The sequence below is a fragment of the Cinclus cinclus genome, chromosome 4 (genome assembly GCF_963662255.1).
Source record: "Cinclus cinclus chromosome 4, bCinCin1.1, whole genome shotgun sequence".
NCBI classification, from domain to species: Eukaryota; Metazoa; Chordata; class Aves; order Passeriformes; family Cinclidae; genus Cinclus; species Cinclus cinclus.
Genome location: NC_085049.1, coordinates 43690373 through 43706202, shown reverse-complemented (window position 1 = coordinate 43706202; position 15830 = coordinate 43690373). Strand labels below are relative to the sequence as shown.

The 15830-nt window shown below is 40.9% G+C and overlaps 1 protein-coding gene across 1 annotated transcript in view; it reads left to right on the top strand.

The window, feature by feature from the left end:
• WIF1 (WNT inhibitory factor 1) overlaps positions 1-8368 on the top strand; it is a 35678-nt gene extending 27310 nt beyond the window's left edge. Inside the window, exons 6-10 of the mRNA XM_062491173.1 lie at positions 542-637; positions 1976-2071; positions 5183-5278; positions 5881-5976; positions 8247-8368. Of these exons, the coding sequence (XP_062347157.1) occupies positions 542-637; positions 1976-2071; positions 5183-5278; positions 5881-5976; positions 8247-8368 (506 nt within the window). The remainder of the gene's footprint in view (positions 1-541; positions 638-1975; positions 2072-5182; positions 5279-5880; positions 5977-8246) is intronic.
• The last annotated feature ends 7462 nt before the right edge of the window (positions 8369-15830 follow it).

Genomic DNA, 15830 nt, shown 5'->3' with positions numbered 1-15830 from the left:
GAAAATTCACTGAGAGCATGCAGGACAGTTTGGCAGTGCAGCAGGTTTTCCTAGCCAAAATTAGGTAGCCATGCTTAAGCTCAGGTGTGCAGGAATAGGGAAAGTTCATTGTAAAGCCTGTCTGGGAACCCCATTGAGTTACTGACCCCTCTGAGATAGTCCTGCCTGCACAGCTGAGGAACCAGAATACAGTCATAGAGAGTAATTGTCTGGGGGGATTTTAAATATCCAGAGTGTGTAGGTGTATGTGGATACTTTGCTCTCCTCTGTCTGGTATTTAACTATAAAAGAGACAATTTCTGCTTACATGTGGAATCAGATTTGAACTTGAATTAGCCTACAGGTTTTAGTAGCACTATACAGAAATTGCCAGATACAAACCAAAGCTGTAATAGATTTAACCCCTTACCAGAGGGACTTTGCAAAGGTGACTTGAACAACAAGCAGAAGGAAAAGTAGCTTAAGGAGTCAACATGCCATGTATTTAAATACCAATTGCTATCCCACCAGCAATGCTTTTTCTGCTCTTCCCATTCCTCAGCCCTGTGTGTTCCTCGCTGCATGAACGGCGGGCTCTGCATCACACCCGGCCTCTGCATCTGCCCCCCGGGGTTCTACGGCATCAACTGCGACAAAGGTAAACGCCAGCTAAACCCCCGGCTCTGCTCTGCTCGCAGCAGCCTCTCCTTATTCACCTCTGGCAGTTTCCCTCTAGGACTGCATTTTGGAAAGTCAGGCAAGCGATAAGTAAATAAGTTTTTAAAATACTGTGGTTCTTAAAATAGGTGCTGTAGCACAGCCTGGCAGCTGTTGGAATAATACAGGGATTTATAGGTATCCATACATCCCAGCTCTGTGAAGGGAAGTTTGGATAATCACTTCAGTTGATCCACTGAAAACTGTGGATCTTATCCCAAAAATTACTTCTATTTCTTGGGGGGGGATAAAAAAATTACAAAAAAAACCCCCTCTATTTGACCTCTAGTTTCCTGTAGTAAAAATAATTTTACTAATTATTTAGTAAATTAGTATGCTGCGTCTGGACACATGAAAAAATATGTAAGCTGTTCATTTTTTGTTGCACGTTGGGGCTCATGAAGGGTAAAAAACAACAATCAGTTGTTCAGAACAGTAATTTGGAACAGTCTAAGCTACTGTGTAGAAAAAAACAAGTAATTTCCTGCAGAAATATAACTGCTCATGGCTGAGCAGAATATCGTGCTGCACTTGCTGTTGCAGGTCTATGTAAAGAAAAGACTGAATGCAAAAGGTCCTAGAGGACTTTTCAGCACAATAGTGGGAACCTTATTATTTTGCACAAAGTGTTGGTGTCAATGCCTTCATGTCTTGTATTTAGTCTTTGAACAAACTTGTACCACATTTAGAAAATGCTTCAAATGTGCACTTTAATTAAATACTCCTGATGCCTTGAAGGATTAATGTGAATCCCAGATGTCTGGTGAAAAGTCACATCTATCACAATGTAAGTCATTCGGCAGCTGAAAGTCAGAGCATTTGCATTTATGTCACCACACAGCAAAACTCACAGACTTTTTTTAGTCAAAGGATTACTTAAAAACTGTAGTGAAGTATCCTCTTGTAGAAGTAGCTTCCAGTCCTAGGCTGTGCTCCTTTTATTCTTTTGGTGGCAGTTTCAATAGCAATAGTGCCTTAATCCTTCAATGAGCTTTATGTGTGGGGTCTGATAGAGATGTAGCACAGTCTGTCCTCAGAGAGCTCATTGCTGTATTGTTCACTTGTCTCATTCTGTATTGCCTTGTGTGTTTGCCCATGTAAAGCATTATGTAGGAATTACTGCATTTCAGTCTTACTTTGTAAACCAGATGAAAAGAGGTTAATCCTGCTTTTACAACCTACTCAATGTTTATTTATGATGAACAGCAGAGAATGTTAAGTCCAAGTTAGTCCTAGTTCATATTAACGACTTAGTTCATTCCTCTTTTATTTGTTTCAGCAAACTGTACAACAACCTGTTTCAATGGAGGGACATGTTTCTATCTGGGAAAATGCATTTGTCCTTCAGGCTATGAAGGAGACCAGTGTGAAATTAGTGAGTAGCATCTCTGTGTGCTTGCTTTCATGTATGTCAGCTTCTTCTAGTGTCAATGCCTAAATGGTAACGTGTCCTGCCTCCACTGAGTGCAAAACAAGGGTCTCACACAGCAGTTTGGAACCCTCAGAGTCAGATGCCACACGCCTCCAAACAAGTTTCCTACTTAGAAGTTTGATTCATTGCTGGACCATCTCACCCCCTGCCCTGTTCTGTTTTCACTAGTAACCAGGCTTTCATCAAGTTCAAATTTGACTATTTGGCAGAACCCCATTTCTTCAGTCCCCAAAAGGTCAACATTGTTGGCATTTTTCAGATGAAGATCGAAGTTTGGTTCAAAGAGAGAACCATGCATTTTATGTGTGGTGGTGGTTTTTGAGGAGAATTCTTAGAACTGTTATTACAGCATATATAATTAAAGGCAGTCCACTTAATTGATCTGTCTGAGGAGCTGATGCTCATATTTGTCTACTGGTACTTGGGATAAGTGCAACTGTGTTGATTTCCTGGAAAGGCTTACCTGTGAAACTCTAATTAATTAATATATAGGAAGTAAACTTGTTTCTATACAAAAGGAAAAAAAAAGCAAATTCAGGATCACAGCATGCTAAAACCTTAACTGGGACAATGTCAATGAGAGCAAGAAAAGCTATGCACTCATTCTGGCTCTTGTAAAGACAGGGCTGGAATTGTCAGACTGTGATTGACAGCTGTCATCACCTCTGGGCGCTGCACCAGCACCTGCACAGCATTAGATGGCAGGAAATCTAGACAAGACTTAGAAACACCGAAGCAGAAACACAGCTCATTCCATTTTCTAAGATCCAGGGCCAGCTACATTCAGTCATGGGTTTCTTAAAATAATGCTGGGGGGAAACCTTTCAACAGGCAGAAAGCCATCTTCTGAAAATTGCAAGGTTTTGTTGTTTGTTTGGTTTTTTTTTGGTTTGTTTTTTTTTTTTTTCACATTGAGTATATGTTTTCAGGGCTTGTGTAATAATTGAATCCCTCTGTAAGACTCCTGTGAAGTGTACTGAATCCAGTCTACAACACTAACAAACATTCACAATCTTCCAGATTTTTTTTCTAGTTATAGGTATGCATTGTCTCTAATTAGTGTTTCACTTTGAATCCAGAGAATTTTGTTTTGCTTTGGATCTCTCCCCTTCTTGTCAACAGCTGTTTTGTTGCTTTTTCCATTTCTCAGTCAATAACAGAGAGAGTTATTACTCTTTCCTTCATTCTGTGGTAATATCTTAGTCCAAAATTAATTGAGCTGTGCTGAGCCAAATGCTTGCCTGTTGCAACTTGGTGGAAGTTGGGTCATGTCTCTTGACCCGTATCCTCTGGACTTACTTAAAGAACTAGGAAAATACATTGATTTTTTTAGCATTGCTTTTTCAGTTGTTAATTACTTGGGATGCAAATATTTCCAAATTAGAATGCCTGAAGTTTCCCACCCCAAAGGCTCCTGCAGAGAAATTGTGCTTTTATAGAAACTCTCCTTAGCATAATTTGTTCAGCTACTTATGAAACTTGTTTCAGGGTTATTAAAATAATTCTGTACAACAGGAATGAGTGTTTCTTTTATATTGACAATACATGTGTATCACAAAGGTCTGCAGGGATTGGGGGCTATGCAGGTGCTGCCTGTGATGTTGAGCTCCCGAGAGGGCAGTCTGTGATCATGAAATGAGCTTATCAGCACAGAAAGCCAGTATTGATACTTAAATTATGGCATGCAGGTCTCAGTTCATACCTTTCTTAAGAAAACATAACAACAAAAAAGAGAAGAGGGAAAGGGAAAGGGAAAGGGAAAGGGAAAGGGAAAGGGAAAGGGAAAGGGAAAGGGAAAGGGAAAGGGAAAGGGAAAGGGAAAGGGAAAGGGAAAGGGAGCTGTTTGCTGCCCCAGATTCCAGTTTTGGTTTGTTCACAGATTCAGGTAAATATTAATGTTAAATCTAGGAAGGGTGCCTTTTTTCTCTTTTTCTGAAGAATCTAGGAAATGTAGTGGCATTAGAAAAGGTGAAAAATGGTTTTGGACAATAACAAGAAAAGCTGCTCTGGTACATATGGGCACCAAGGTGGCAGGAAAGTGAGGGTGCAGTTCCTGTTGGCCCAAGAGTGCCCAGGGAGGTGACAGTGAGCCTCCCTCTGCTTGGGAGTGACTGAGCTCTTGGGTGCTGTTCTTCCCTTCCTAGAGATGAATGAAGATTTAATTAGTTCAGTAAAGCAGACAAATTCTAACAAGGTACAGGCAGCCTGATGATGGGACATCAGACATTAACTTTGAAGAAGGTCCCTGGTGTGTCATGCCCGGCATGAAAGAAAGAAAGAAATTGAGAGTGGTTCTCTTCCACCAGTAGGGGCGATCAGAGTCAAACAAGACTTCCTACAACAACACCATCAGACCCAGCCCATGCCTTTGGCAAAATCTGTTTGTGAAGGAAACTAATTTCCAGATCAAGAGCTTGGAAAAATGTCAGCCAGTTCCAATTACTGTTAGCAACGTTGCTCTGTTCTTTGCAAACAGGAAAGAAGGCATGTATTTTTAATGTGCCCGTATTTTCTGATCTGCCATGTGGAGCATCCTCATTGCACCATGCACAGCACCCCCATGCTCCCCAGCCTGTGCTGCAAGCTGACAGGCCCAGCCAGTCCATTTACTGTCTGCAATATCTGTCATCTCCTGAGTATCTTACTGACAATCAGATGTCACTAGATTGTTTTCTGCTGGGGCCCCTCAGGTTTGGATCCTGCTCTTTGGAGCCATGTAGTCTGGCCAGTGCTGCCTCCCCTGTGAAGGGTGAGGAGAGCAGGAGTCAATACTGACCAGTCGTGGGGGATTCTGCAGAGTCCGAGTGGCACAAACCTGGGTGAAAGCTGCAAGGACACACAGGCTTTGGCCATGCCAAATTATTGTGGTATTTTCAAAGGAGAAGAATGCTCATAAATTGGAAGCACAGACTTCCAGCAGAGTCTTTCCCGATGGATCCATAGTGCACGCTCTAACATCTGATGAGTTATTCAGGTACAAAGCAAGTTTGTCAGACACTTGTCTTCAGTGGCACAGGGGACTAAGACCATTGTTTCTGTGTTTTCAATTTCTAGGTAAATGCCATCAACCCTGTCGAAATGGAGGCAAATGTACTGGTAAGAATAAATGCAAGTGCTCCAAAGGCTACCAGGGAGACCTGTGTTCAAAGCGTAAGTACCAAAGCAACTCCATCGGTCCTTGTGGGAGCATCGAGCTCACTGTGCAGCATCTTTTTTACATGTCAGTACTAATTGTTTGTTGTCAAGGTTATTTTACTTTCTGGACATACATCATACAGACTCCAGGAAATTACAAAACCAGAAATCCTTTTTTACAGAAGTGTCCTCACAGTCTCTTCTCTACTCTTGAGCTTCCATAAAACAGCAGTTTGTCAGCTCAGCAACAGCAGTTTAGTAATAGAGAAATGCTTAATAAGATGTCAATACTTTGCCATGTTGAAATACAGTGAGAACATTTTGTGAGTGAGGTGCTGGGGACAGCTGTCCTTCTCCCACTGGTTCTGGTGGATGCTCAGCTCTGCTGTACAACCTGATTCTCTTGCCAGGGGCAGAGCCAGACCCTTCAGGTAAAGTGATGAGTGTGGACTGTTTCAGGGCTCTTACTGTGCTCAGTGCAAAGGCACAGATTTACTTTGTAAGCCTCATCCTGTGCCTTGACCAGCCCATCATGTGAAAGAGCAGGGAAAGCAAAAGTGTGACTGTCTCTGGATGAAATGTCAAGAAGCCAGGTGTATGTGTTCACTTTTTTACAGCTGTCTGCGAACCCAGCTGTGGCCTGTATGGCACCTGTGTGGAGCCCAACAAATGCCACTGCAAAGAAGGCTGGCATGGCAGACACTGCAATAAAAGTAAGTGGGAAACAAACCCTGAGAGTCGTATCTGAGGTGTTGCACACTCAATGCTATACAGAAATTAATGTCTTGAAAGCTTTTCCAGCATCATTAATGACACTGCATTCCTTTTTCTCTAATATTTAATCCAAGCAATAGAACAAAGATTTTCAGTACTCCATCATTTTACCTACCTTTAAAAAACTCATAATAATTTGAAAGTGTTTTATCAAGATCATTTTTGTATTTGAAATTCCAGAATCTGGTGTCCATCAGAGGATGACCTTACATGTCATTCAGCCATAGTATGGAAGGGATCCAATTTCTTCAGTACTCCTCAGTAATAGCAGCTAGTTTTGAAATGCTGAGTAGGTACTTTTGAAAGTAAAACTCTGACAGGTTTTAAAACTGATTGAAACTTAGAAAAAATAAAATGTCCTTAAGAAATTTTAAGGAAAACTTGAAGAATTATGCAAGATCTGTTCTTATCAACTTCATGGCTTTCTCCTCCTCCTCCCACCTGTGTTCCAAAGCATACAAAATACATTGCCCCAAAGCAAAGCTAAAGTTCTCAAAATTAATTTCTGTTGTGCTTTTTGGTCCACTTACCATCTATTGTAGTGACTGATCATTTCACTGGGCTTAAAATGGTACTGTATAATTATTTGAAATACAATTGGATATATCTAGTAAGAACTTCAGATTTAATTTTATGTTTCACATGCAATGGTACTGTAACAGCAGATCTTCAATATACAATCTTTATATGCTCCCAGAAGATATTAATATTTATTACTGCTACCTACCACTTCACATTGTGTTTTATCTGTCAATAATAAAAAAGTTGAAAAATTTTGCAGCTACAAAACAAATCAGCCATAAGAAATGTGAACCTTACATTGCAGCATCAACTGAATGTTCACTTTTATTAAAATCTGTTGATACATATGATTTTTGTCACATCAAAATATATTAGAATAAGTATAGCATTTTCATTAAAAACAGAGTGTTATCCAACTAAGCTGGATTTTGCTGTGAAAATTCGATTTGCTGTAAAAGCTGGGAGTCCACTTTTCTGTTGTTACCTAGTGGATTTGTGCTTAAGTATTCATGCTATTCTCTGAAGGAGAAATACCATTAATATAAGTTATGGTTAGAAAAAAATATAAGGAAATGAACCAATACAATATGAACCAATACAAAATAAACCAGTACAGTTCATACTTATGAACTGATTTGGTATGAACTTTTTCTTCCTGTCATAATCTTCTTATAAAAAAACTGAGACAGCAAATGAAAACAAATAAATGCCTTAGGTGACCATGACTGAAGAAGTTAATTACCTGTACAGCAAAACCAAAGCTCATACCTGCCTTGTGATGAGAAGTCAATAGTCTCACATTGGAGTAAACTCCAAGGTTTTGCATCCTTCATTACTTGGAGTTAGGGTACAGTCCTGCTGTGTTTAGTACTGCAACACTCTTCTTGTTTTTAGCAAAGAAGCTGTGAAATGGACATTTGGACAAAATTCACCCCCTTTTAAGTGTCCATTAATGTCCATGCACTGCAATTCACTCTTTTCAACTGAAACCAAAATCAACAAATCTTGAGAGATTTATAGCTAACTTGAGAGACTTGTTTCATATTCCATCAATTGGATGACTCTTTGGTAAAGCTGTTTTCTAAAAAAATAAGTGGTTTAAAAAATTGAACAGAGGACACAGTTTTTCAAAATCATTTCCATGAGCTTTAAGTAATGAGATGGGTAAATGAATCTATAAAGAATTACAACATAATACTTTGAATTCCATTTTTATTGTTCACTTTCATTTTCCACAACAAAGTGGCCTTAGTAAGCCTGTTTCAGATGGGTTTTTTCCCCGCAGGTATTTATGGTCACTGGTGTTCTTTTTCTTTGCATTCATCCATAAACCAAAGCCCAGCTCAGGTAGCTGGTGCTGGTTGTCCCCGAGGGGTTGCTGGCACCCCACTCTAGAACCTTTTGCTGGCAGATCATCGTGACTGTAACCCAGCTGGTGTGGGGGTTACACATGTGAACCCAAGGCTAAGGGACAGCCTGGCTGTGCTCAGGTCCCTGGGCTCCCTGGCATCTTTCTGTCTGGCAGGACTTTGTTCAGCCTGAGGAGTAACACAGGCGTGAGCACTTCTGTAAGGCAACGCAAAATCCTTTGTTCAAATGGGAAAGACAGTTTCCAGTTGAAATATTAGCTGTGGATCGTGAGCCCACTTCTGTGGGTTCTTTTTTCTTGAACTGGCTAATTTTGCAGGGTATGGAGCCAGCAGTGTGAGCGCCCTGAGGCCAGCAGGCAGCAAGCACAGGCAGCACACGCCTTCACTGAAAAGGGCCGAGGAGACACATGTTCCACCCGAATCCAATTATATCTGGTGAGCTCCAACATCTGAAATGGTTCGTGTTACACAAAGTTCACAGCCTTCATTAACCTCTCATGGGTTGAATGTTAAAATGCTGTTCATTACAGTTAAGATTACCAGCTGGAATTTTATTAGCTTCATTATAAACCACTGAGCTGACACTTACTATTCCTTTTAAGTTTTATAAATACTTCTGTAGCATGATTATATAGGCTTCTTCTTTCAGTGCTTTGGATGGTGTTTTGTACTATACTTCAGTTACATTTAAACTTCCTTTTTTGGTTATAGAGCTGCAAATATTTTCCAAAAATTAAGTAACAGTATTCAAGCAGAAAACCCTGTAGATGCTAGCCCTGAATTATTTCAGTGACTACAGATGTAATTTGCCTAAAAAAAAAGAAAGGTGCATTTTGCAAATTTTTACAAATTGTATATTTAGACTTTTCCCTAAGAAAAAAAAAAATAAGTTCCCTAATTTAAAAACTGAATAACACAATTCCATGTTATTTTTGGCTTTACAGTTTTGTGCATTAAAAAGAAACTGCAGTGTTGCCATTTAACCAACATAATATATTGTAAACAAAGCAGAACTGTAATGTATGAAGTTTATGCATCAGCTTGAAGCAATATAATATATTGTAAACAGAACAGCTCTTATGTAATAAACTTTTTATACTGACGGTTATGTATAAAATAAAGATGCTGCTTTAGTTTTTTTGAATACTGTTCTGTGTGGCCTCCTGCAGTCTCAAGCACTGGATTGGGATGATGGCTTTTCTAGAGCACACTCATAAAGCAGGGACACTGTGGTTTCCCTGTGTCTATTTTTAGCCCCCCGGTTCTTAAAAATATTTCAGAAGAACAACTTCTTCTTGTGCCTTTGCCAAGCAGGGGATAACATGGAAGGCCACGTGTTTCGCTCCCTGTGCTTGTCCCCCACCACGTCCTGCTCTCCCCCAGCACCTCCGGTCAGCCCTGTGGTGTGCCCAGTTCGTGGCACCTCACCTACTCAGAATATTCTTCTCACAGCTTCTGTCTGAGCAAGTAATAATCCAGTCCTGACCATGGTTCCTGTTCAAGGGTGATGGTCCTGTGTCGTAGAAGGTTTGGGTGCTGCTTCTTGCAACAGTCAAGGGCTACATGATATTTAATTTGATGTGGCTTGGAAGTAGGGAACATGGCTTCTGTCTGCACTGAAGAACAGTAAATATCCAACCAATTATTACTGACCTTGCTATACTGTATTTCTGGCAATCTTATTATCTGGGAGACAAATAAAAAGATAAATAACATATAATTGGAAGCATTAGAGCTGGGCTTCTTCCTTTGCTGAGGCCAGAAAGAGGAGATGTGGGCAGGAAAGGTGCTCAGCCTCTGCCCACAGTCAGTGCTGTCCTAAAAACACCCTAATCAGTTTGAAAGAAGGTGGAAAAGAGGCAGCCTGAGGCAGAGGAGAAAACACTTAGGTGATGAAAACCTGGGGGGAGCTGTTCATGAAGGAAACATTTCTGGATATTTTTCTTAAAAGTAGTGAGGAGATTAATATTAGGTTGAGATTAAATGTGTAGCTGCCCTGTATGCCCAGGGATGCCTCAGGAGCTGTGTACAAATGTGAATGTCCTATTTGCATGCTTTTTGTTCTTTCTGTAGCAAAGGTTAAGTGGTTTGTCACACAAGAAACACAGAAAGTTCTTACTTAAAATTCCTCAGGTATTTTGGTTGAACTTTTTCTGCTCCCATCAATTTCTTAGAAGGTGCTTCCTTGAAAACAGCAAGTGTATTCTTTTATACAGGATAAGTTTGTTGCTACTTGCCCTAAAGACACTTAATGCTGCCGTTTTGTTTTCAGAGTTTTACCACTGATGTTTTTGAAATATCATTAATAAGAAGAATATAATCAGAGAGATTACAAAAGGAAAAAATAGTCTTCAAAGTGCACAGTGTACCATAACTCTGTTTCTTAAATAACATCAATCGTCTACACAAAATTTCCATGGCTTTGCAAGTCTGAGCACAAAGTTTCCTGTGTAAGAGACAGACCTTGATGTCAGAGTTTTAAGTTAAAAGTCTATGATAACTGAGAATGCTAAAAGAAGACATGAATCTTCCAGAAAAAGGCCAGTTGGAAGTTGGAAGCAATTTTGCCATTTGAAAATAAACTACAGAATTTATCGCACTCTGTCTGTCACTGGACAGGACATACATATGAGGAAAAAAAAAGTGCCAGAGATGAAAATTATTTTAAAATACCAGTAAAGAAAGTCAAAATACCAATCCACTACAATAGGTCAGACAGAAACTGCCTTTTCAATGATATTTGGAAAATTTGTAGTTAGCCAGAGCAAGATGCCAAACACTGCACTTGTGAGTAACAGCTGTACGGTGATGAAAATGAGTAGAACATAAAATGTTAAATCACTATAGCTCTACCGAAGAAATCTCAATTCGAGCAACTGACAAATTTATAGCTTTACAAAGGGCTTCTAATGGTACTTCATAATTTGGGTATCCAGTACTGGCATTCTGCTATGTCCAGGTGTGCACAGCCATTCAAAGGACAATCACACAAGGCACACAAAGAAAGCAGAAACAGACATCCTAAGGGCAAACTGCCTCTTTTGTACTGCTGCCATTACTGAACTGATGCACATGCTTTTGGGGGTTGTTTTTTTGTTTTTTTTCTTGGAATTTGCATTTTAGGTTGCCTCTGTCTATGCCGCTGGATTCAAATGTGTCTCTTTCAGTGCCTCCTCAATTCTCCACCTGACTGTAGGGGAGCTGGAGAGAATCGTGGCCTTTGCTTGTTCATGCTGTGCATGAATTGGCAGCCTGTGTTGGTACCACCTGCAAAGCAGAGGTACCAGGGGGCAGAAGGGCTCAGCACCACTGCACACACCAAGTGCTGCTCACGGGGTACTTCTGACCAGGAGGCAGCACTGGCTGTTGCCACTCAGCACACTTTCTCCATGTGGTGTGACTGAATGGTCCAGTTCTTCTTCTTCCAGCTTCAGCTCTGTTTCAAGGAATATTAAGGAAAAAAAACTATAAAGAAAAAAATTCAGAATTGTTCCAGATGACTCGCTGCCTGTAGGGGTCAAACTCTAAAAGCCAGACTCAAAGGTTTGGCCAGACTTTCTGCTGTTAATTCAAAAATGTCAGCTTTGTTTCTGCTGGACAGATTTGTTACCTTTCCTTTCCTCTCACTTCTCTACATCACTTGTTCTACTGGGATTGCCTACTGCGGAAAAAATTCCTCCTTGCAGATACTGAGGTGAGATCTGGCAGCAGCAGAGAGGAAACTGCCTGGAATGGCCTGAAGTTATGCCAGGATTCCCCAGGTGCCTGCACTGCCCACAACATGGCATTGGGGCAGGGGGAAATGTGTGAGTGGGTGTTGAGGCATCACTCAGAGGCATGGCTTCACAGCAGCTCCAGGTCTTGTAGTCATTTCAGCTCTAGCCTAGAGGAATTGCATCAGCTGAAAGTGCTCTCATCCATTACAGGGATTAAATCCTACTAAAACCTACAAATCTTTCAGTGTGATTACAATTTTGTGTTCCATGAGGTGACAAGGTGCTGTGTTTAGCCAGGACATTGCCAAACATGAAGACCCTGATTAAACCAGTGACACCCTCTCCATTAAAATGTGCCAGATGCTTTAAACAGGAAAGAATTTCGTTTGAAAAAAAGTCTCAAGTGAAACGTGTCCCAGTTACTGTTTATTTTTTCTTGCATCTCTCTAACAGGATGGCTGCTGAGCCACTGACCAGTCCCTCAGTGACCCCCAGCACCCAGCTTCTGCTGGAGCACAGCTGACTGCACATTCCTTGGTACTGGCTGGGGGCAGCAGCCAGTCCAGCCATGCAAGTTCACCCACACTCAGCAACAGTGCAAAGCTGAGCTGGGCACAGAACAAATGGGTTAGGAGAACAGCGCCAGGTTTGGAAAAGGCATCCATGCAGATCTGAGAAGATTTATTTCTTATCTCTGTGGCTTTCTGAAGTTCAATTTAAATGAACCCTGACAATTTTAGGTAAAAAAAAAAAAAAGCCTCACTCTGTATTTTTTTATTTAGAACACCATATTCTGTTATTCATATTAGTTGCAGAGATTGCATTTTTAATCAATTTCCACGTAGCCCTTCAGAAGACAGAGCAGCCTCATTGCAGAAATCTTTCCACAGAAATGTGAAATTTTCCAAACCACAGCTCAAAAGTAGTTCAGATGCTTATGAGGGGCTTCCCCATAAGTGCTTTCTAACACTTTTTTTTCCTGGAGTGTACTTGGGGGGTTTTACAGCTGAGGAGCTGGCACTGGCGCACTGCGCATGGTTTACAGAGCTAACTGGCTCTGGCTGCTCAGAGTGTTTGGCTTTACAACCCTTAATTATGTATATATCATTTAATCAGCATGCTGCACTTGTTCTGCATCCTTCCTGCCAAGACATCCCAGTGAGCTTCACTCCTAGGCAGGGACCAGTGGGACTCCACAAATTCTCCAGCAGGCAGTGTTTGGAAAGGATGCCCCACAGTGTTTATACCTTGTGCATCATGTTTCTGTGCTAACCATCATCTCTAGCTTGCAGGAGCCTTGCCCAATATGGAGCCTGACATGACCCTAGGCTGGAATTTTCCACAGTCCTCCTACTACAAATTGCCAGACTTTGTTGGACAAATTTGGCTACTATGGGAGCTGCCTGTGTGCTAGACTCTGGCCTTCTTTAAATTAGGGTAATCCAGCTGAAAATCTGAGCAGTTAATTAAGGTCATGGCTTTTTCTCAGCATGCACAATTCCACCCTCCAGTGCCCACTGTGGATGTCACCTCTCTCTTGGTCTATCTGGAGAGTGATTGCCAAATGTACACATCTCCCAGATGTGTCATTGTTAAAAAAGTTAATGAATATTCAGCACAATCCACTCAGTGTTTTCTCAACCACTCTTATTGTGTAAAGGCATAAAGATTTCTCCCGTCTTACAGCTACAGCAACAATTAAGGAACCGACTGTACTTCTTCACTGTTTTTATCCTGTGTCAGACTGACTCAGTAGTGATAGTTCCATCTCCAAGGCTTATTCCTAAAAGGAATCAACTGTGTTTGAAATGCAAGTGAAATGTTAACCTAGTTTGACTGTAGAGTGGTCCAGAGTGGTTTAGATGTCACAGCTTCCAGCACTCCACTTAAAAATAGGATTTCTATGGAGAGGTGAGTTTGGAGTTTCTATTCCTTTCCACGTGCCTTTCTTATCAGTGAGAGTAGAAACTTCCCCACCCAGGAGACCCCACTAGTTGGTGTTTGAAAACAAGCAGTAACACCAGGTGAAGTGTGCATAGTGGCCCCCTGGAAGTGCATCTTTGTTGCCGCCAGGGAGATGAAACAGATATCCCGGAGGGTTCTGGTAGTTGCTCCTGAACATCTTTACAATATATGATTTAGTAATGTAGAGACACAGAATGGTTTGGGTTGGAAAGGACCTTAAATATCATCTAGTTCCAGCTCCGCCCTTTCACTAGACCAGGCTGTTCAGAGCCTCATCCAACCTGCCCATCCAGGGATGGGGCATCTACAACTTCTCTGGGCAGCCTGTTCCAGTGTCTCACCACTCTCACAGTCAAAAATTTCTTCCTTATGCCCACTCTAAACCAGCCCTCTTTAATTTTAAAACCATTGCCCCTGTCACTACAGGACCTGGTAAAAAGTATTTCTGTCTTTCTTATAAGTCCCCTTTATATATGGAAAGACTGCAATAAGGTCTTCTTGGAGTCTTCTCCAAACTGAATAACCCCATCTCTCCCAGCCTTTCATCAAATATTCTATTTCAGGTTTTCCTTCCTACTGTGCTGCCCTTTTCTTGGTTTTTGTTAAAACACAGTAACGTCAAATAAACAAATGAATAAACAAATAATCAAATAGACCCAAGGAGTCTGAAATCTCCAATAATTTCATTTGTTTAGGATACACCACTTCTGATCTTTTTAGAGGAACAATTTGATATTGCAGTAACACCACTTTTAACTCTGCACTTTGTCCTGGAAGTACAATAGTACTACAATGTTTTCGAGCACCTTGTTGACCATCCACAAGGAAAAGGAGCTGCAAAAATGTGGCCAGAAGAATGCTTTGGATATGATATTTCCTTGGGTTTTTAGAGGACAATAAGAAAAGTTGGTTGGTTAGTATTTTGACTGAAGTAAGTTTTGTTCACTCAAATGAGTCTATTCTGCTTGAGACAGAGCAAGCTTCTCTGAAGCAAATTAATGACATGGACACTTAGGTAAAAAAAAGTGAGCTGTTAAGTACAGAAAGCACTCAAAAAGTGCCATGAGGGTAGTTAGGTATTTAGGTTCTTGTTAATTTTATAAGTTTATTATTCAACGTATCATCGTGCAACCTGTCTGACTACAGTGCAATGCTCTATGGTCTATAGCAAAGGCTGTTCTGGAAGAGTTTAAAAGAAAAGATCTGCTGAACGCATCTTGATAAAAACAGGAATGCAGACTCCTGTGTTTCTTTTTAACTCTGCTTCCTCTCCTAGCAAAATGCATTCCTTTTTTATGTGTGCCCTTCCACATTCCAGAAAATAGAGAGGGAATAATTACATGGAAAAGTGGCTAACTGGGAGGTATGCTTTTTCTGTCATACCCAGCACAACAATTAAGGTCTTGATAAGACAAGACAGTAAATGTCCCTTTGAAATTGGTGTGGGGGGTGTGGAGGTGGAGACTTTTAAAAACCTGGTAAGCAATTAACAGTAATTATAACTTCATTATTACTGCCACCTTCCTATCTGTTGTGCAACACTCCACTCAGGTTTCCTCATCTTATAAACAGACAGTGATACAATATCACTGCTTCATATCTGTGAAGTTACTAGAGATAAAAGATTTTGCTGTGAAATTGGAGGGCAGCTATAAAGCTGCTGCCCCACTGCTTCGGATCTGAAAACACAGCTACATGGCACAAACGTAGCTTGGCTCTTTTACAAGGTGCATTTGGAGCCTAGAAGTTACTTCTGCTGAATGTGTGGAGGTTTATTCGACTTCCAGGCTGTTCTGGGCCAGTGGTGTCAGCCAAGCTCTGGAGACTGTCCTAGACTCAGACCATCTCAAGCAGTTTGATCCTGCCTGCTTTTCCCAGTTTAGCAGAGGTCTCCCAGCTGAGTTACCCATCAAAGTACAGAGAGGAACAACAATGAGAAGCTAACAGTGTCTCTTTTCCTTTTCAAACAGTGCTGAATCATAGCTCACAGGAAAGGGCAAGAGCAGACCTTGCAGTGAAGCTGATGTCATTTTCTGTCACAGAATTAAAGATATTTATGAGAAAATTTATGAGAATTCAGAAGAAAGTTGCAAGAGCTATTCAGAATCATAGAAAAGTGTGTGACAGAGTGAGAGTCTTCAAACATGTTTAAGGAGGACTGGTCAGGCTGCCCAAAACACTCCCTACTTCTAGAAGAGAGGTCTTTTCTTCATCCCATAC